The following is a 15074-nucleotide window of genomic DNA, read 5'->3' as shown; positions in this document are numbered from 1 at the left end:
TACAGTTAATGGTTGCTAAAAAAGCAGTGGATGCTGAACCAGTCCTGAAAGCTCACCAGTCTCACTCCGCAGTAAGAAACTTTGATGAATAAATCCTCAATGAACAGAATTGAAATCTTGAAATCATTTTAGATTGTGTCCTTGTTTTTGAAGAAGAAATATGAGCTTGTTTTTCCTTTTCTCTTTATCACGTTCACTCTTGATTTTGCTATGTCTTTTTTTTTCCTTTTTTAAGATTTATTTTTACATATAAGAGCTGGGGTACAGGCCAGACATGCAGGGGGTGGAGGATTCACCAGAGACAGAGTGGGGAACAGAACAGGCAGATCAACCGAAGCACACTGCTGATGGGAGCAGCTGGTGAGACAGGAGAGGTCTGCTTCGCCATGTGAGTTGCTCTCTGGCCAGCCGGGGATCAAACTCGTGCTGGACAGTCTGCAGATTGCTTCACAGTGGGACGCTTAACCCCTTGCACCACCAGGGAGGGCCTGGAATGCTTTGTTTTTTTCAGTGGTTTTTTTTTTTTTTTTTTTTTTTTTCATCCTTTCCTGCCTTTCATCCTTAACATAGTACCTATTGCAGTCTGTAAGGTGTTTATTGAAACTAACTACAGGGCCTCCCTAGTGGCACAGGTGATTGAGTGCTGCACTGTGAAGCTGTCCGCAGCCTCTGCAGTGCTGATTCAATCCCGGCCAGTCAGCGAGAATCCCACATGGCGCGGCAGACCTCTCCTGTCTCGCCTGCTGCTCCCCTCAGCAGTGTACTTCATCAATCTGACTGTTCTGTTTCCCACTCTGTCTCTGGTGAATCCTCTCACCCTCCCACACATCTGACCTGTACCGCGGTTCTGGTATAAATAAATAAATCTTTAAAAAAAAAAAAAACTAACTACAGGGGCCTTCGTGGTGGCGCAGGTTTAAAGACACAGTGCTATCAAACTATCACCAGCCACTGCAGCATGAGTTCGATCCCCAGCCAGGAAGCTAATCCACATGGCGCAGACCTCTTCTGTCTCATCCGCTGCTCCCCTCAACAGTGTATTTCACTAGATCCACCTGTTCTGCTCCCCACTTTATCTCTGGTGAATCCTCTTACCCCTATACCTCTGGCCTGCACCCCAGTATGCATAAATAAATAAATAAATAAATAATTTTAAAAAAACTGCATAGTATCATACTGTGTTGTTAAGAGACAGACGTACCATGTTTAAAATATATAAATATTATTTGTATGTATGTGTGTGTATGTGGATGGCATAGTTTCTATATTTTGGCTAATGCTGTAATATGGAGGACCCAGTAATTGTTCTCATGTTTGTTTGGTTTTTTTTAAAGATTTATTTATTTATGCATACAAGAGCTGGGGTACAGGCCAGAGGTGTTGGGGGTGAGAGGATTCACCAGAGAAAGAGTGGGGAACAGAAAAGGCCGAATGACCAAAGTACACTGCTGAGGGGAGTAGCGGGCGAGTCAGGAAAAGTCCGCTGTGCCATGTGGGCTGCTCCCTGGCCGGCTGGTGATCGAACTTGTGCTGCAGAGGTTGCTGGTAGCTTCATTGGTTGTGTCTTAACTCCTTGCACCGCCAGGGAGGCCCCGGTTCTCATGTTTGTAGAGTGCTTCATAGTTGTCATGGTACATTTACATGTGCTCTATCATGTAATCCCGGACTAATAGATCGGCACCTCACAGTGGAACTTATGAGAGATAAATTTCATCTTAAATTCCATTATAAGCATTTGCTGGCTGGCTTAACAGAAGTTTAGGAAATGGGTATTTTAAATATGTCAATTTCATTTGGGAGAAAAAATAAATAAACTTCATTTTCTGTGGCCTATAGGAGAAAACTTGAATCTTGAAAGAGACTAATGAAAAACTTGCTAAGAGATACATCCAAAGATAGAATAAGGTACTTTGGAATATGGTGAACGTCCTTGCAGTAAAGGTGTTGGAATTTAAGTTAAGCAGCCACTTGGACATACTGTCCAATATCCAGTTGCTGATTAAATCAGAATTACGTGAAAAAAAACTGAGTACAGTAAAGTAACTTAATTGTGGTCTTACCTCTGAGAGCTCAAATTATAGTGAAACTCCAATATAACCTCTGTAAAATAAATTAAATGAATCTTTAAACATCATAATACACATGTTCTTCGAAACTCCAAATGTTTAGAAAAAAATGATTTTTCCCCCATATTATTTTTCTTAATATCTTCACAGGAAATTGAGAGTCAGATTGACAGAATCTGTGAAATGGGAGAAGTGATGAGGAAAGCGGTTCAGGTGGATGATGACCAGTTTTGTAAAATTCAGGAAAAACTAGCCCAATTAGAGGTAAGATTGTTGCTACTACTTTAGGTTCACAATATGTCAGGGAGTTTTCAGAATCTGAAATGCATGCCATCACTATCCTGACTGTCACTGCAATGTGGTCATGTTTCTGTATCTGTGATTTAAAATGAAAACTCCCCCTCCCTACCCTTTCTAAGAAAGGAAATGTCATTAGTAGCAAACAACAAAAATGCCAACTATGTATTGGCGAGAAATTGAGATATTACTGTATCAAGAAGGTTGAGAGGGTGGAAGGGACAGATCACAGATAAGCTGAAATCCTTGCCGTAAAAGGAGGATGTCTAAAAGTGGTGGTCAGGAAATAGCAATACAGGCATATTATTTAGAATTACGGAAGTAATTCTACACGTGTACTTAAGTAATAGGTAAAAGTAATAGAAAGCAAAATAGATAATAGATAAAAAGAAAATAGATAAAAGTACTAAAACTGGTTGTCTTTGGGGAACAATGCCAAGAGAAAGCTTATAAAGTTTTACTTTATAAGCTGTATACTCTAAAATATTAAAAGCTATTATCATGGAACATTTTGACTAAAATAAGAATATATATTGCAAAGGCAGGCCTGGGGTGTTAATGTGTTCATAAAATTGTTAAGGAAAAACTAGCACCTAATATGCTATGAAATGGTTTAAAATACTTAGTGTAAGATACAGGGTACTAAAAGAAGCACTTTTTATGGTAGAAGATTTTATGACTATGGGCTTTGACTCTTGGGGAAGCTTGAAAATGACTGTGGTTTAGCACAATTTCCTACAGAGAGAATAAGGATGAAGAGTGCAAGCAAGCTGCTCTATGTAAAAATCACAGGGAGAGACAGGATCCCAAATAGGAAATAGGAGTCAGTTAAAATGATAGAATGGCCTTGTCACACTATCCCTGATTTACCTCATTCATGGAAATAGCCCTAAGAAGATGCAGAACAAAGTGGAAAAAATGTGGGCATGAGATGCGACGCAGTAGTCCTCCCATCTGTTTTCTCAGTTTAGACAAGTGTGTAGACGTCTGTGAGCCATGGTGTCCTCCTCTTCAGGAGAGCTTGGACGTAAGCAATGATAACCAGCCCTGCACGGTGTTAGGAGAGAACATGTAAGACATCCACGTGCCACCTGGCTACGTGCCCAATAAGTAGTTTGCACTTCCCTTTCCCTCCCTTTGTCCAAAACTATAGGATCCATAGTAGAGAGGAAGAGTGGAAATACTATTAGGAATTTGAAAGCTGGAACAATGATAAGACTTGCGGGAACCATGAAGAATACAACGATCCGTGAATTCTTCAACCAGAGAAGGACCTTGTTATTGTCTTCCTTTGTAGTCCTAACACTTGGTGTGTGGAAATTAGTTGGTAAATGTTTGTTAAATAAGTAGTATATGAGGAAATTCTCAGTTCTTTTGTTTCCTTAAAACTTTTAAAATTTAAAAAAAAATTTAATTAAAATAGTATGCTTTCTGTTCCTAACCCAAAACAATATGCTCTGATGCCGCTTGACAATCAAAATACCTTAAATAAATGTATCTTTTTTTCTTTCAGCTTGAAAACAAGGAACTGCGAGAATTGTTGTCCATCAGCAGTGAGTCTCTTCAGGTCAGGGAGGAAAACTCCATGGATACTGTTTCCCAGGCAATCAAATAACTGAACTTCTGAATGGCTGCTGGAGACTGTCCAGCAGGAACAAAGAAAGAAGCTGTCATCTTCCAATTCGAGTATTATCCATTCAAATTCTTGCCTCAGACCTGTTGATTTAAGATATCAGGTGACAATTTAGAATTCATAGTCAAAACTGACTATCCACAAAACAATGTTTAGGTGTGTTAGTGAAAATACAGACTGAATTTCACCATTCCTTTCTCTAAGAGACTACTTTTTAAATTTTCATTTGTGGGACCTCAATTTATATTAACTTTTCAGTTCATTTTTGTTTTTTTACAACAAGTTTTTCTTAAAACATAGAGCATTTTATTACAAACCAGCAATTTTGTTTTATATTTAGATTGTAATTCTTTGCGATTTAAATCATTTTTAAGAGATTTAGCTTTTTAAATCTGTTTGGCATAAACCTGGATTTTTTTTCCATTTAAGAAAAGTAATACAGTTCTAGATCAACAGTTAGATTTGAACTAGATCAATAGCTAGATCAACAGTTCTGATTTATAATCTCATTCACCTTCTATGAAGTTTAAGTCTCTCTGGTGCTAAGAGTTGCCACTTTGTGACCTAGTGTCTTCACTCTTAATTTGAGAGAACCTACTGCTAGTCCCCAGGAAATGTACTTGAAAATAGTTCAGTTGCTTTTTCTTGTGGTAGTATTGTCATTGTATTGTTCAAAGAATGCTGAGAAACTTGTCCTGTGTGCGTGCATGCACATATGCACTCTTAGTTCAAATGCTAAAAATAGCTCTTATTTATTCCATTGGCTATAAGTCATAAGTTTTTCAATTTTGCCCTAGGAAATCTCCAGCTTGAGTGGTTTATCCATGTGAAAAGCACATAATAGTCATGTCACAGTTGTTAGGTACTACATCCTACTGTTCATATATAACTTCCAACTCTAGGATTGAGGAGCATCATTTACTTGGATGTCTTCTATTACAGTACTGGTAGTTGTCTTTCTTTTTAGATCTATTTTTCACAAGGAAGCAGTTTTATCCCCTAATAAGAGTCATTACATTTATAGTGCTGTGTAGACAAGGCAGTGTTGAGATGCAAATACTAAGTGGTCATCTATGCCCACTGACAACGCATTCCCTTCTCAATCTACTCACATTTCAGATTCATCAGTTCTTGTCAGTGCTCACTTCAGCAGCACATTACACATTACATCGCGTTACATATCAATTTAGGTTTGCCCAAAAATAATTGAAATAATGAATGCTAAACTTGTCAATGTTTTCCAGTAACACTAAACTCCATACTGCAGGGGAGAGACACAGTATAAAAAAGAGGTTTTGTCAGTGCTTTGTGAGACACAAAATTTATTTTGTACTGCCATAAAGAATTCACTCCAATTAAAACAACAGAATCTCTCCAAGATATCCTGAAAGCATCTGATCCCAGTATTTCTGATGAACTTTGCCTGCAGTGGTGGGTTTTACAAATAGCTATATGTCATTTTAGAATTTGTCGCATTTCTACTCTTGAGTCCTACACATAATTTGAAAAATATTTCCACCCAGTGTGGGTGGTGTTAGTTCATCTCCCAAGAGTAAGTAAACTTTTAGCCCAGCCATTCGCCTTCAAGTTAATGCCCTAAGTGCCACCATTCATGAAGCAGGTACCTTATATCATTTGTCAGTTGCCACGCCAGCTTTCAGTGAAAGTCATAATCAAATGGTCCACTAATGTCTAACATGGTGTCACCTTTAGCTGCCTTATATTCCTTTAGAGTTGTTTATAAAGTTCTTTACATATCAGATATTAGGATAAATCATATGTTAACTAACTTTCCTCCCTGGCAAAACCTTGATGTAGAAGTCCAAAGAACTATCAGCAGCAAATTCTCACCAAACTCTTACCACCAGTGAGAATTTGGTGATGATAGAGTATAGTAAGTTGAAAGGGAGAAGTAATTTCTTCACTTTGATTAGAGTGGATATTAAAGTTTCTTTTGCAGTGGAGGGAGTAACTTAACTGGCTTGCAAAATCTTAATTCAAACCTCATTTGAGAGTATCAGCTGACTTCACCCAGCAATGAGTCTAATTATTTGAAACTAAAGAACTGGGGTTTTTTCTCCCCCACATATATAGCAAACTATAAGTAGACAAGACTTCATAATTTATTATTCCCACAATGCAATCAGCGGTATAATACTACAAGTAGTTTCTGAAATGGTTTTAGAACTATCCTCACATTAGAAATCAAAGTAACATCATTGCAAATCAGTTCATAATTTTTTTCAGTTTATAAATTAAAGCAGAATTTGGAAATACCTTGAAAATGTTTAATTTTTTTTTCATTAAGGTAACATTGGTTAGCAGCACTGTTTTAGGATTACATGTTCGCACTGAAAATTTTTTAAGTATTAACCAGTATTCACATTTATTACCTCCACTTATTAATACCTTGTGGTGCATAAATTGATTCAAACATCGAAGGTCTATTTCAGTGTTCCACAAAATATGGTTCACTGACCTACTGAAATGGAAATTTGGGGGTGGGTCCAGGAGTTGGTATTTTAATGATAATCCCAGATAATGTTTAAGGACAATAATTTGACAATGTCTAGTCTACTACGTGTTAGACACTTCATTTGGAGTCATAAATAGAAAAAGGTGGGGGGCAGGCATTGACACTTCGAAGAAAATCTGGCAGACACAGACAAGTATACTTATAATTAAAGTGCAGTGTGATGAGTCCAATATAAGAATGGATAGGACACAAATTAGGGGCTTTTTAAACTTGCGACCCTAATAGAGACAACAAATGGGTAGGAGAAGAACTAGAAAGTTTAGTGCTTTCTAGTTATTGTATAATCTCTATTTCGACTGTACCTCATTTTATGGATACCAAGGTACAAGGAGGTTATATTAACAGTGCAAAAGAAACATCACAGCCACTGTATTAGGAAATATAAATTCAGTACATGAGTTTTAATAAGATATATTGTCAGCTCATTTCTAGAATGGTGTGACTCAGACTGCATGAAAGGAGCAATGTTCAATCTGGTCATTATTACATATGGGAAAGAGTGCAGCTCTTTCAAATCTGCCTGTTTAGCTTGTTGCTTTTCACCCTTCATGCTGTGTTCTTATGGTTGCAAGAAAGTTGCTGCTGGGCCAGGTGTCATGTCCATGTTGAAGGCAAGTGGGGAGGGGGATTGGAAAATGGCACGTGCCAGCTCTATTCTCTTTTATGATGAAAAACAAGTTTTCTCAGATATTCCAGAAAAATTTTCCCTTGTCTTATTTGCCCAACCTGTTAAATGGTCATTTCTAGCTGCAAAGGTGGCTGGGTACATAATTGCCCAAAGTAAAAATCAATGTTATAGTAACAAAGAAGAAGAGTATTGCGGAAGCAACTAACAATGACACAAGTCATTTTACGCTGTGCAGTTTTTTTTTTAAAGATTTATTTATTTTTATACAAGAACCGGGGTACAGGCCACATGCACGGGAGGGTGAGAGGATTCACCAGAGACAGAGCAGGGAACAGAACAGGCAGGCTCATGAAATACACTGCTGAGGGGAGCAGTGGGCGAGACAGAAGAGGTCTGCTGCGCCATGTGGCACTCTCGCCAGCCGGCCAGCTGGGATCAAACTCACACTGCAGAGGCTGTGGACAGCTTCTCAGTGTGGCGCTCAACCACCTGCACCACCAGGGTGGCCCATACACTGAGTAGTTTTGAACAAACGTAAGCATTAGCTGAAGGAGTGTGTTGATGCTGAATAGCCCAGAGAATGGGCCATGGCAGACATCTGTCATTTCTTTTTTCACGGCCCAATATTTTAACTCTGTGTTTACAGAATTCCTCACCTAATGATGCACAGCCTTCCTCCTTCCTAAAAATGTTGAAAGTGCCAGGTTTATGTTTTTCCAGTCTCTTGCAGCTGCTGAAGGTATATAAGATATATCTGCCTTAAACTTTAAAGGGAACAAAGCAGAATCCTTTGAGTTGAGATCTGCAACACCTGCCTCATGCAGCCCCGCAGGAGAACAGCCAATTGTTTTCAGTAATAATTAGTATCCAGTCAGCAAAGCAAATGGTGTGAGCTGCAGTGTGTCTGCCCGGAAGTAGATGGGAATCTTCACTGAAGCGAATATCCGGCAATCAGAGGCTTGTAGCTTCTAATTCTGGTTTTCTGTCTGCCCTAGAGATCCTGAGAATTACTATTAGCCTTTTAGTAAAATCACTTTTTTGTTAAAAATTAACCTGAATTGCCTATAATTAAAAACTCTGATCAAATAGTCTTTCAAAATACATGAAAATATAAATTGTCAACACTTTATACATCATTTTGCACTTAAATATTTTAATATTTGACATTTTAAGGGATAAATGTGTAAATTGTCGAGTATAATGAGAATTTACTTAATTTATTAGAACATTACCTACACTTTGCATTTGTCTACCTGAGTTCCTCTACTGTCTCCACTGCACTGCCTTCTTCTAATTGTTTTATCACACATGTAAGAAGACCTAAATATGTATGTCTCCCTAAAGTGATGTTTTTAAATTTTGTTTCTTTTTGAGCTCTATAAAATTAGTGTCATTAAATGTAGTCTATGAGGATTTTTCACTCAGCGTTATTAATCGAAGATTCATAATTTTGTTGTATATAGCTGTCATTCATTTTCATTGATGTGTATTTCAACATGTGACAACAGTGTATTAAAGGGTACATATAAAATAAAGCTATATACATTTTAAGATCTTTGGTAATATCTGACATTCTGATTTTTAATTCTTTTAATTCTCCATATGATAGGAGCAGTTACATTTCATATTTGCTTACAGTTATAGCAACTTTCATGGTGAGTGAAGGCATATTATCCACTAATATTCATAGTGGAAAGCAGACAATGCTTTTTTCGTGCTCCAAAAATACTAAAGAGGCTCAGCCCTCTTTAGTATTTTAGTGTTAATTATCATTCACTCACCATTTCATGTAACCTCCTAGAAATATGTAGGAACTGAACAGGATTGTGTTTCTCTATGTTTCTGATCCTAAAGTTCAGTTTTATTTAATATTTAACATCTTTGAAGCTGCATATATGTCATACATGTAGGGGCTTGGCACAGTTGCTTCTAAGCATAAGCAAAATTGGTTTGCATTCCCAGTGGCATGACTCAACAAAGGAAAGCTCTTGATATTTCTATCAACAGGGTGTAAGGAGCTAAGAAAGGTTTTTACATTTTTAATTTGCTGGGGAAAGATTTCATGAAACATGAAAATCTTACGCAATTCAAATTTCAGTGTTCGTAAAGTTCTAGTGGACACAGTCATGCTCATAGCTCTGGGCTCCTGTCTTACAGCAGAAGAGTAGAAAACTTGAGACCAGACTGCACATCCTAAAATACAGACTCTCTGGTCCTTCAAAGAAAAATTTACCAACTTCCGCTTTCACACAGCCCTTTTACATCCTGGGAGATCTAAGGGATAGCCCACAGTGATCATAGTCCTACTTTAACCTTTCTAGGGAAATGAGCCCTAATGCAATCTAAGCCAAAAGTCAGTGTGAAACAAGGGCAGCCACCAGGGACCCAGAGGCACGGACCTGGACTTGAGGGCCAGCTATGGGTGGCCTCAGGAAAGTCTCCACTCCTTTGTGAGCCTGTTTTATCCCTTGTAACTTGGGGTGAGACTAGTTACATTGGATGGGACAAATCATTGGATGGGACTGTGGAATAGATTCCAAGGGAATTGGGAAGACTAGGAAGGCCCCATCCAAGATGCAGGCTACTATGCTGAGTCCTCAGAAAATACTTTTGGACTGAACAAGGAGGTCTGCCTATCCCCCATGACAGGCCAGACAGAGCTTTGTGTTTGTCATATGTTTATTAAATTGAAAACAAAAATATAAGATGCCATGAAAAAAATTGGACAAAGGAAACAAAAACACCTGGTTGGATATGTTTATAGTGTACTTCCCCAACAGAACAGCCCATTTCTTAACAACCTTTGTTGTTTTTTTAACAAGGAGTTTAGGTGTTTTTTTGTTTTTTGTTTTAACAAGGAGTTAGTAGATTTTATTTGTAAAACACTTGGGACCAACACAGGAAAAAAACGACTTCCTGTGGGAAAGATTACACTTAAAAAAAAAAAAAAAAAAAAAAAAAAAAGACCTAAGAGGCAGCTCTCCTGCCCACTTGTGACTATGCAGGTGCTTCTCTTTATTTCCTTTCTCCTTTTCCTAATAAATCTTAAAAAAAAAAAAAAAACAGGCCTGAGAAGAATTAGTGCCTTGGTCCCAAGGAACAGCAACAACTCCAGTTGGTCCAAGGAATTGAAAAGATATTGGGAGGTTGGGAGGAAATAATAGGAGGGAAGATAATGAGAAGTTACAGAAAATAAGGGGCTTGAAGTGGGCAACGAGAAGGGATTGGAGGCCAGGGAGTGGATATGGGTAGGGGGAGACCTCCCAGCACTTCCCCTGCCGCCCACCCCTGTGTATCCATGAGGGAGTATCAGTGGAGGAGGTCCACACATGGATACAGAGGACCTGGGTGACCCATGGGAGACTCGGGGAATATGCCCATAAGAGGAGGCCCAGGACAAGGCCTTCCAAGGGTGGTCTGAGTGGTGGCTGCCTGCCAGAGCCTAGGGGCCTGCATGGGGGTGTCCTTAGCCATGAGGGCTATGGTGGGCCAGCTATATCTGAGACATAGCTGGATAGGGCATCTCGCTCAGTGGGAATGATGATGATGTGAATATCCAGGTACAAGGAGTCCAGTCCTTGGGTTTCCTTTTGATGGGGGGTCATGTCTTCTTGCCCTGGGAGTCATTAGTGGGGAAGAAATGGCTGGGGATATCCCAAGTAGAAAGGCCCTAGGAGGCAGCACTAGGGGTGGGAAGCAGCCATGAGGAGGCATACCTATAGAAGGAAGCCCAGGTGCCAATGAGGATAGAACAGGATTGGGAGCAGAGAGTAAAGGCATGTACAAACAGCTGATGAGGGCAGTCAGCCCAGGAGAGTGGGTTCTGACTTCCAGAAGTCACTCAACTGCTGAGTCATGGTGCTCACCCTTGGAATCCTTCTTGAAGGCATAGGATATGGTGACAGGATGCTTACAGAGATACTCTCCATTCGTGGCTTCATTTGCTGCATCTGCCGCACCAAATAAAGCAAATTCAGTAAAGGCATAGTCTCTGGAGCTGCCTGTGTCAGGATCCCACATAATCTTGGGGGTCTTAAGATGACCCCAAAGGTGCTAAATGCATTTTCTCATCAACCTCTGAGTCCAGGTTCCCAGTGAAAATATTGGCCCCACATGCAGCATTTTGTTATGAGCTGATGCTTTTTACTCACCCATTTTGGCTTCCCATTGTTCCACAGTTTAATCATTTCATGATCTTAATCGTATGTATCAGCATCATATGTAATCATATTCAAGCCAGCATCTTCCTCACTGAAGAATTCCACATAACCATAGCCTTCATTTTACCAGTGACTCTGAAATTGTACAAAGCCTGGGGAAAGTCTTGGTTTGTGGGTCCTCACCCAGGTGCTCACAATTGTAATACACGACTCAGGCTCCAGGTGCAACAACAACAGGGTTTATTAGGGGAAGGAAGGAGTTTCCAAAGCTACAAATGGGCAGCTCTGCTATGTCAGGTAGTATCCACAGAGTCCAGTAGTCCAAACCAAAGGCTGCTTGTGCAAGACAATATTGTCCCTCCACAAGATCCTGGAGCTGGTGGCACACTGGTAAGTGATGGACCAGGACCTAACTCACCGTGGGTGCCGAAGGTAGAGTGGCATCCTGGTGAGAGCAAGAGGCCAGCAGAGGTCTGCTGAGCCTTTGGGGCTGTCCCTGGCCGACTGGGAATGGAACTGGCACTGCAGAGGCTGCGGACAGCTTCACAGCACTGCGCACAACCCGCTGCGCCACCGGGGCTGTCCTATTCAAGCTTTTGAGAGTTCGTTCTCTCTACCAGACATTGTCAGTAATCAGGGATGCAAAGATGATTGTAGCTAGTACTGCTAACTAGTGCATACTAATAATCACAAGAGAATGAACAATGTAACCATTGAAGGGAAAGCAAGTATCCGTGTCTAGCAGGGGAAGGCAACAAAGAGACAACTTGAAGATAGTATGTATCAGATTGGACTATTAACCACAGAGGTCAGAGAAAAATCTTAAGCGTCAACCTCTTAGAATTCAAGATTATTACTTTAAAATAATAAAAAATAAAAAACTTTAAAAATGATTAGCTCGAAATTGGAGGTTATATACTCTCAACACTGTGCACTTTTCCTTTAGTTCCACTTATTTCAGTGTGCACATTTAGAATTGCTTTGTTTTTTAATGACACTAGTCTGAAAAACTGAAAGTTCCTTGAGAACAGAACCAATTGTCGTCATTACTGTATACATCCCAGCGATGACACACACAGGAGATGCCTTAAAAGGGAAAATAAAGTGGGTGGGAGAGTTCTCAGGCGAGTTCCCGGTCATTGTTTATCCAATACTGTCAAGGGAGAGAGCCTCAGAATCTCTGAAGAGCATTCCTCCCTAGAAGGGCTTGCTCTGTTATTTGCAAAGGGATAATTCATTGAACATTTTTGTGGCCAGAATTAACCATTCTCCATTCCTTTTATTCCGCTGGATGAATAACCCATCTCAACCTTTTGGCTACTGAGTCTACCTTTCTGATTACCAGATCGACTACAAGTTTCTTCTGGTAACTAGAAAGGTCAGTTGAAGGAGTTCCTTTTGGGGGGCGGGGGTGGGGGACAGGATTTGTTTTTAATGATTATGCTGCCTTGCACAACTCTGGCCGTCTGTTGTAAGCAATAGTTTCTGGAAGACAAAATCTCAGTTAAGACTTACAAATTACCTCACTCTAAACCCGTCTAATAATAAACCCGACAAGTGAAAGAAGCTTGCACTGTAAGGAGGAGGGGAACCTGGACTTTGGAGATTTCTGGATTATCGCTGGGAAACAGAAATTCTTTATATGACATTACTCACTATCCTCAAAATTGTTCGCCTTCAAGGTTTAACCCTGGTCTCGCCGCTTAAAGTATAATCAGACTTGCAAAGAGCAGAGACGCCGAGTCACTCTCCACCCCAGCCTTTGCGTCCCAGCGGAGTCAGTAAACAGAGATTTCTTCCTGCAACTCACTTAGGGGGCTGGGGGTGGGGGGGTAGGAAATGTAAGGGAATGAAGCCACCATCTTGGTTATGGTTAAGCACAGCACACTGACTGCCGTCACTCAGCCCTTGTGCGCAAGCGCAATAGGAGTCCGGCCCCCTCCTCCCTTCCTGTGCACGCGCCTGGAGCCCGCAACTCTCGCGAGAGAAGCGAGATTTATTCCTACGTACCGGGCCGTGCTGCTTATGGCGGCGCTGGAGAGGGGGCGCTGAGCTGTTGGGGTGAGTACGACCTTAGGGTCCAAGTCGGGGTAGCAAGAAACCAGGCTAAGGGAGAATGAGGAGCCCAGTACTAACGGGAGAGACTTCTGACTCAAGGTGGGCACTCCTGGAGGTCCGGGTAGAGACGATCTCACCCGAGTTCCCACCCCGAGCTTTTCCTTCAGGCCTCTGTTCAACCGTCTGGACTCCACGTCAGCCCACAGAGCCGAGGCGAAGAGTCGAGGCCCGGCGGCCGCGCGTGCTGATGGTGGTGGTGGTGACTTAAGTGGGGGGAGGGAGCGAAAATGGAGTCTCCGACCGCAGCCAAGATGGAGGAAGGGGTGCGGGGCTCGGGCGCGGAGGCTGCTGGGAGCTGTAGTCTAGCCGCTTCCTGCTTTGCGGCTTGGCTGAGGAAGCGAGAACTACAAGTCCCGGCGGGCGGGGCGAGGGGGTGGTGGCGCGGTCCTTTGTGTGAGCCTGGAAGAGCCTGAGGCTCCGGAGAGGGGCCTATTCTCACCTTGGACCCTGTAATTTTCTGATCGTCGCCAGTGAGGGGATCCGACTACGAGTACCAGAGCGCAGTGCGGCCGTGGCGCCTCCTTTGTGTGGGAACCGAGACCCCGCTCCATCCCAGCGCTTAGGGACATCGCCTCTCCCCGGTCACGTCGGGCAGAGGCGCTTCAGATTGTCACACTTGCTGCCCCTCACCTAGGCTGGCTGTCTCGATGCTCAACACCCAGCCTTCCCTTCTTCACCTTCCGTTCAGCTTCCTCAGAAAGGGAACCGGCCCCTAGTCTCACTCCCCTATCCTGAGGTGGGTCCGGCTGAGAGTTCGGCGGAGTCCCCCCCTCACTGCCTCTTCTGGTGCAGTAGCCCGGCCCGCATTGTGCAGGGATCGCCTTGTCTTCGTCGTTCCGCACCTAGAGTTAGCATTTTAGCGTCCTGGTCGGACACACTTTGAACATTTTTACCATCCAAATACGAAATCTTGGTGCCGCCATTCATTCTGCCTTCAGGCTTTCCTTTAGGAACACCTGGATTGCCCTCTCGCTTGACTCACAAGTGAGACAGGGACACTCCCTAAAAGTCTTCAGTCTGCAAAGACAAACATCTGAACGTTGTTGAGCAAGGTTAATTTCCTTGTTTTGCGCTTAAAATGAAAGAATGGGATGCTCTTTTAAAGCAGCTGGGGTGAAGAGAGGGAGGGACGCTCAAAGGCACTGTGGTGGTTGAGTCTTTCTTCCTTTGAGAGGCCTAGCTTTTTAGGAGGATGGTAAGAACTGGCACCTCTCAACAGAGCTCCCAGAACGCTGACTAGTTTTCATTTTGACTTGCCAGAAGCAAGCGTTCTCGGTACTACAGTGAGTAGCAGCAGCTTTGTGTCCTTTTATGCTAATCAAAAAGAGGGTAGTCTAGTTAAATATTCAACCTTGTTTCTTTTTGTTTCCTATTGTCTGTAGGCCCAAGATGAAAGAGGTCGTCATAGTTTGAGTGATTTTGCAGCTGCTCTGGATGTTTATCATCCACATGAGTATTTATAGCAGCTGAGTTGAAAAGTAAAGTATTTGAGGCACAGTAGATAGGTTTTCTTCTTTTGTAAATAAGTTGTGACTTAATAAGTATGACCTTTAAAAGAGTGCTTGAGATTCTGGGAAATTCCTAGTAAATTAATAAATGAGGATGTGAGACCTGACATGGAGTTGGGCTTTATTCT

General features: G+C 41.7%; 1 protein-coding gene across 1 annotated transcript in view; it reads left to right on the top strand.

Moving 5' to 3' along the window:
• The window catches only part of LOC311176826 (suppressor of IKBKE 1-like), a gene marked incomplete at both ends in the record, with an annotated part of 6842 nt that extends 2864 nt beyond the window's left edge, over positions 1-3978 (top strand). The window contains 3 exons of the mRNA XM_084242465.1: positions 6-71; positions 2217-2330; positions 3877-3978. Of these exons, the coding sequence (XP_084098591.1) occupies positions 6-71; positions 2217-2330; positions 3877-3978 (282 nt within the window). The remainder of the gene's footprint in view (positions 1-5; positions 72-2216; positions 2331-3876) is intronic.
• Positions 3979-15074: the final 11096 nt, after the last annotated feature.

Source organism: Talpa europaea (assembly GCF_964194135.1).
Source record: "Talpa europaea genome assembly, chromosome: 9".
Taxonomy (NCBI): domain Eukaryota; kingdom Metazoa; phylum Chordata; class Mammalia; order Eulipotyphla; family Talpidae; genus Talpa; species Talpa europaea.
Note: the sequence above shows the minus strand (reverse complement) of the source record. Positions and strands in the feature narration are given on the sequence as shown.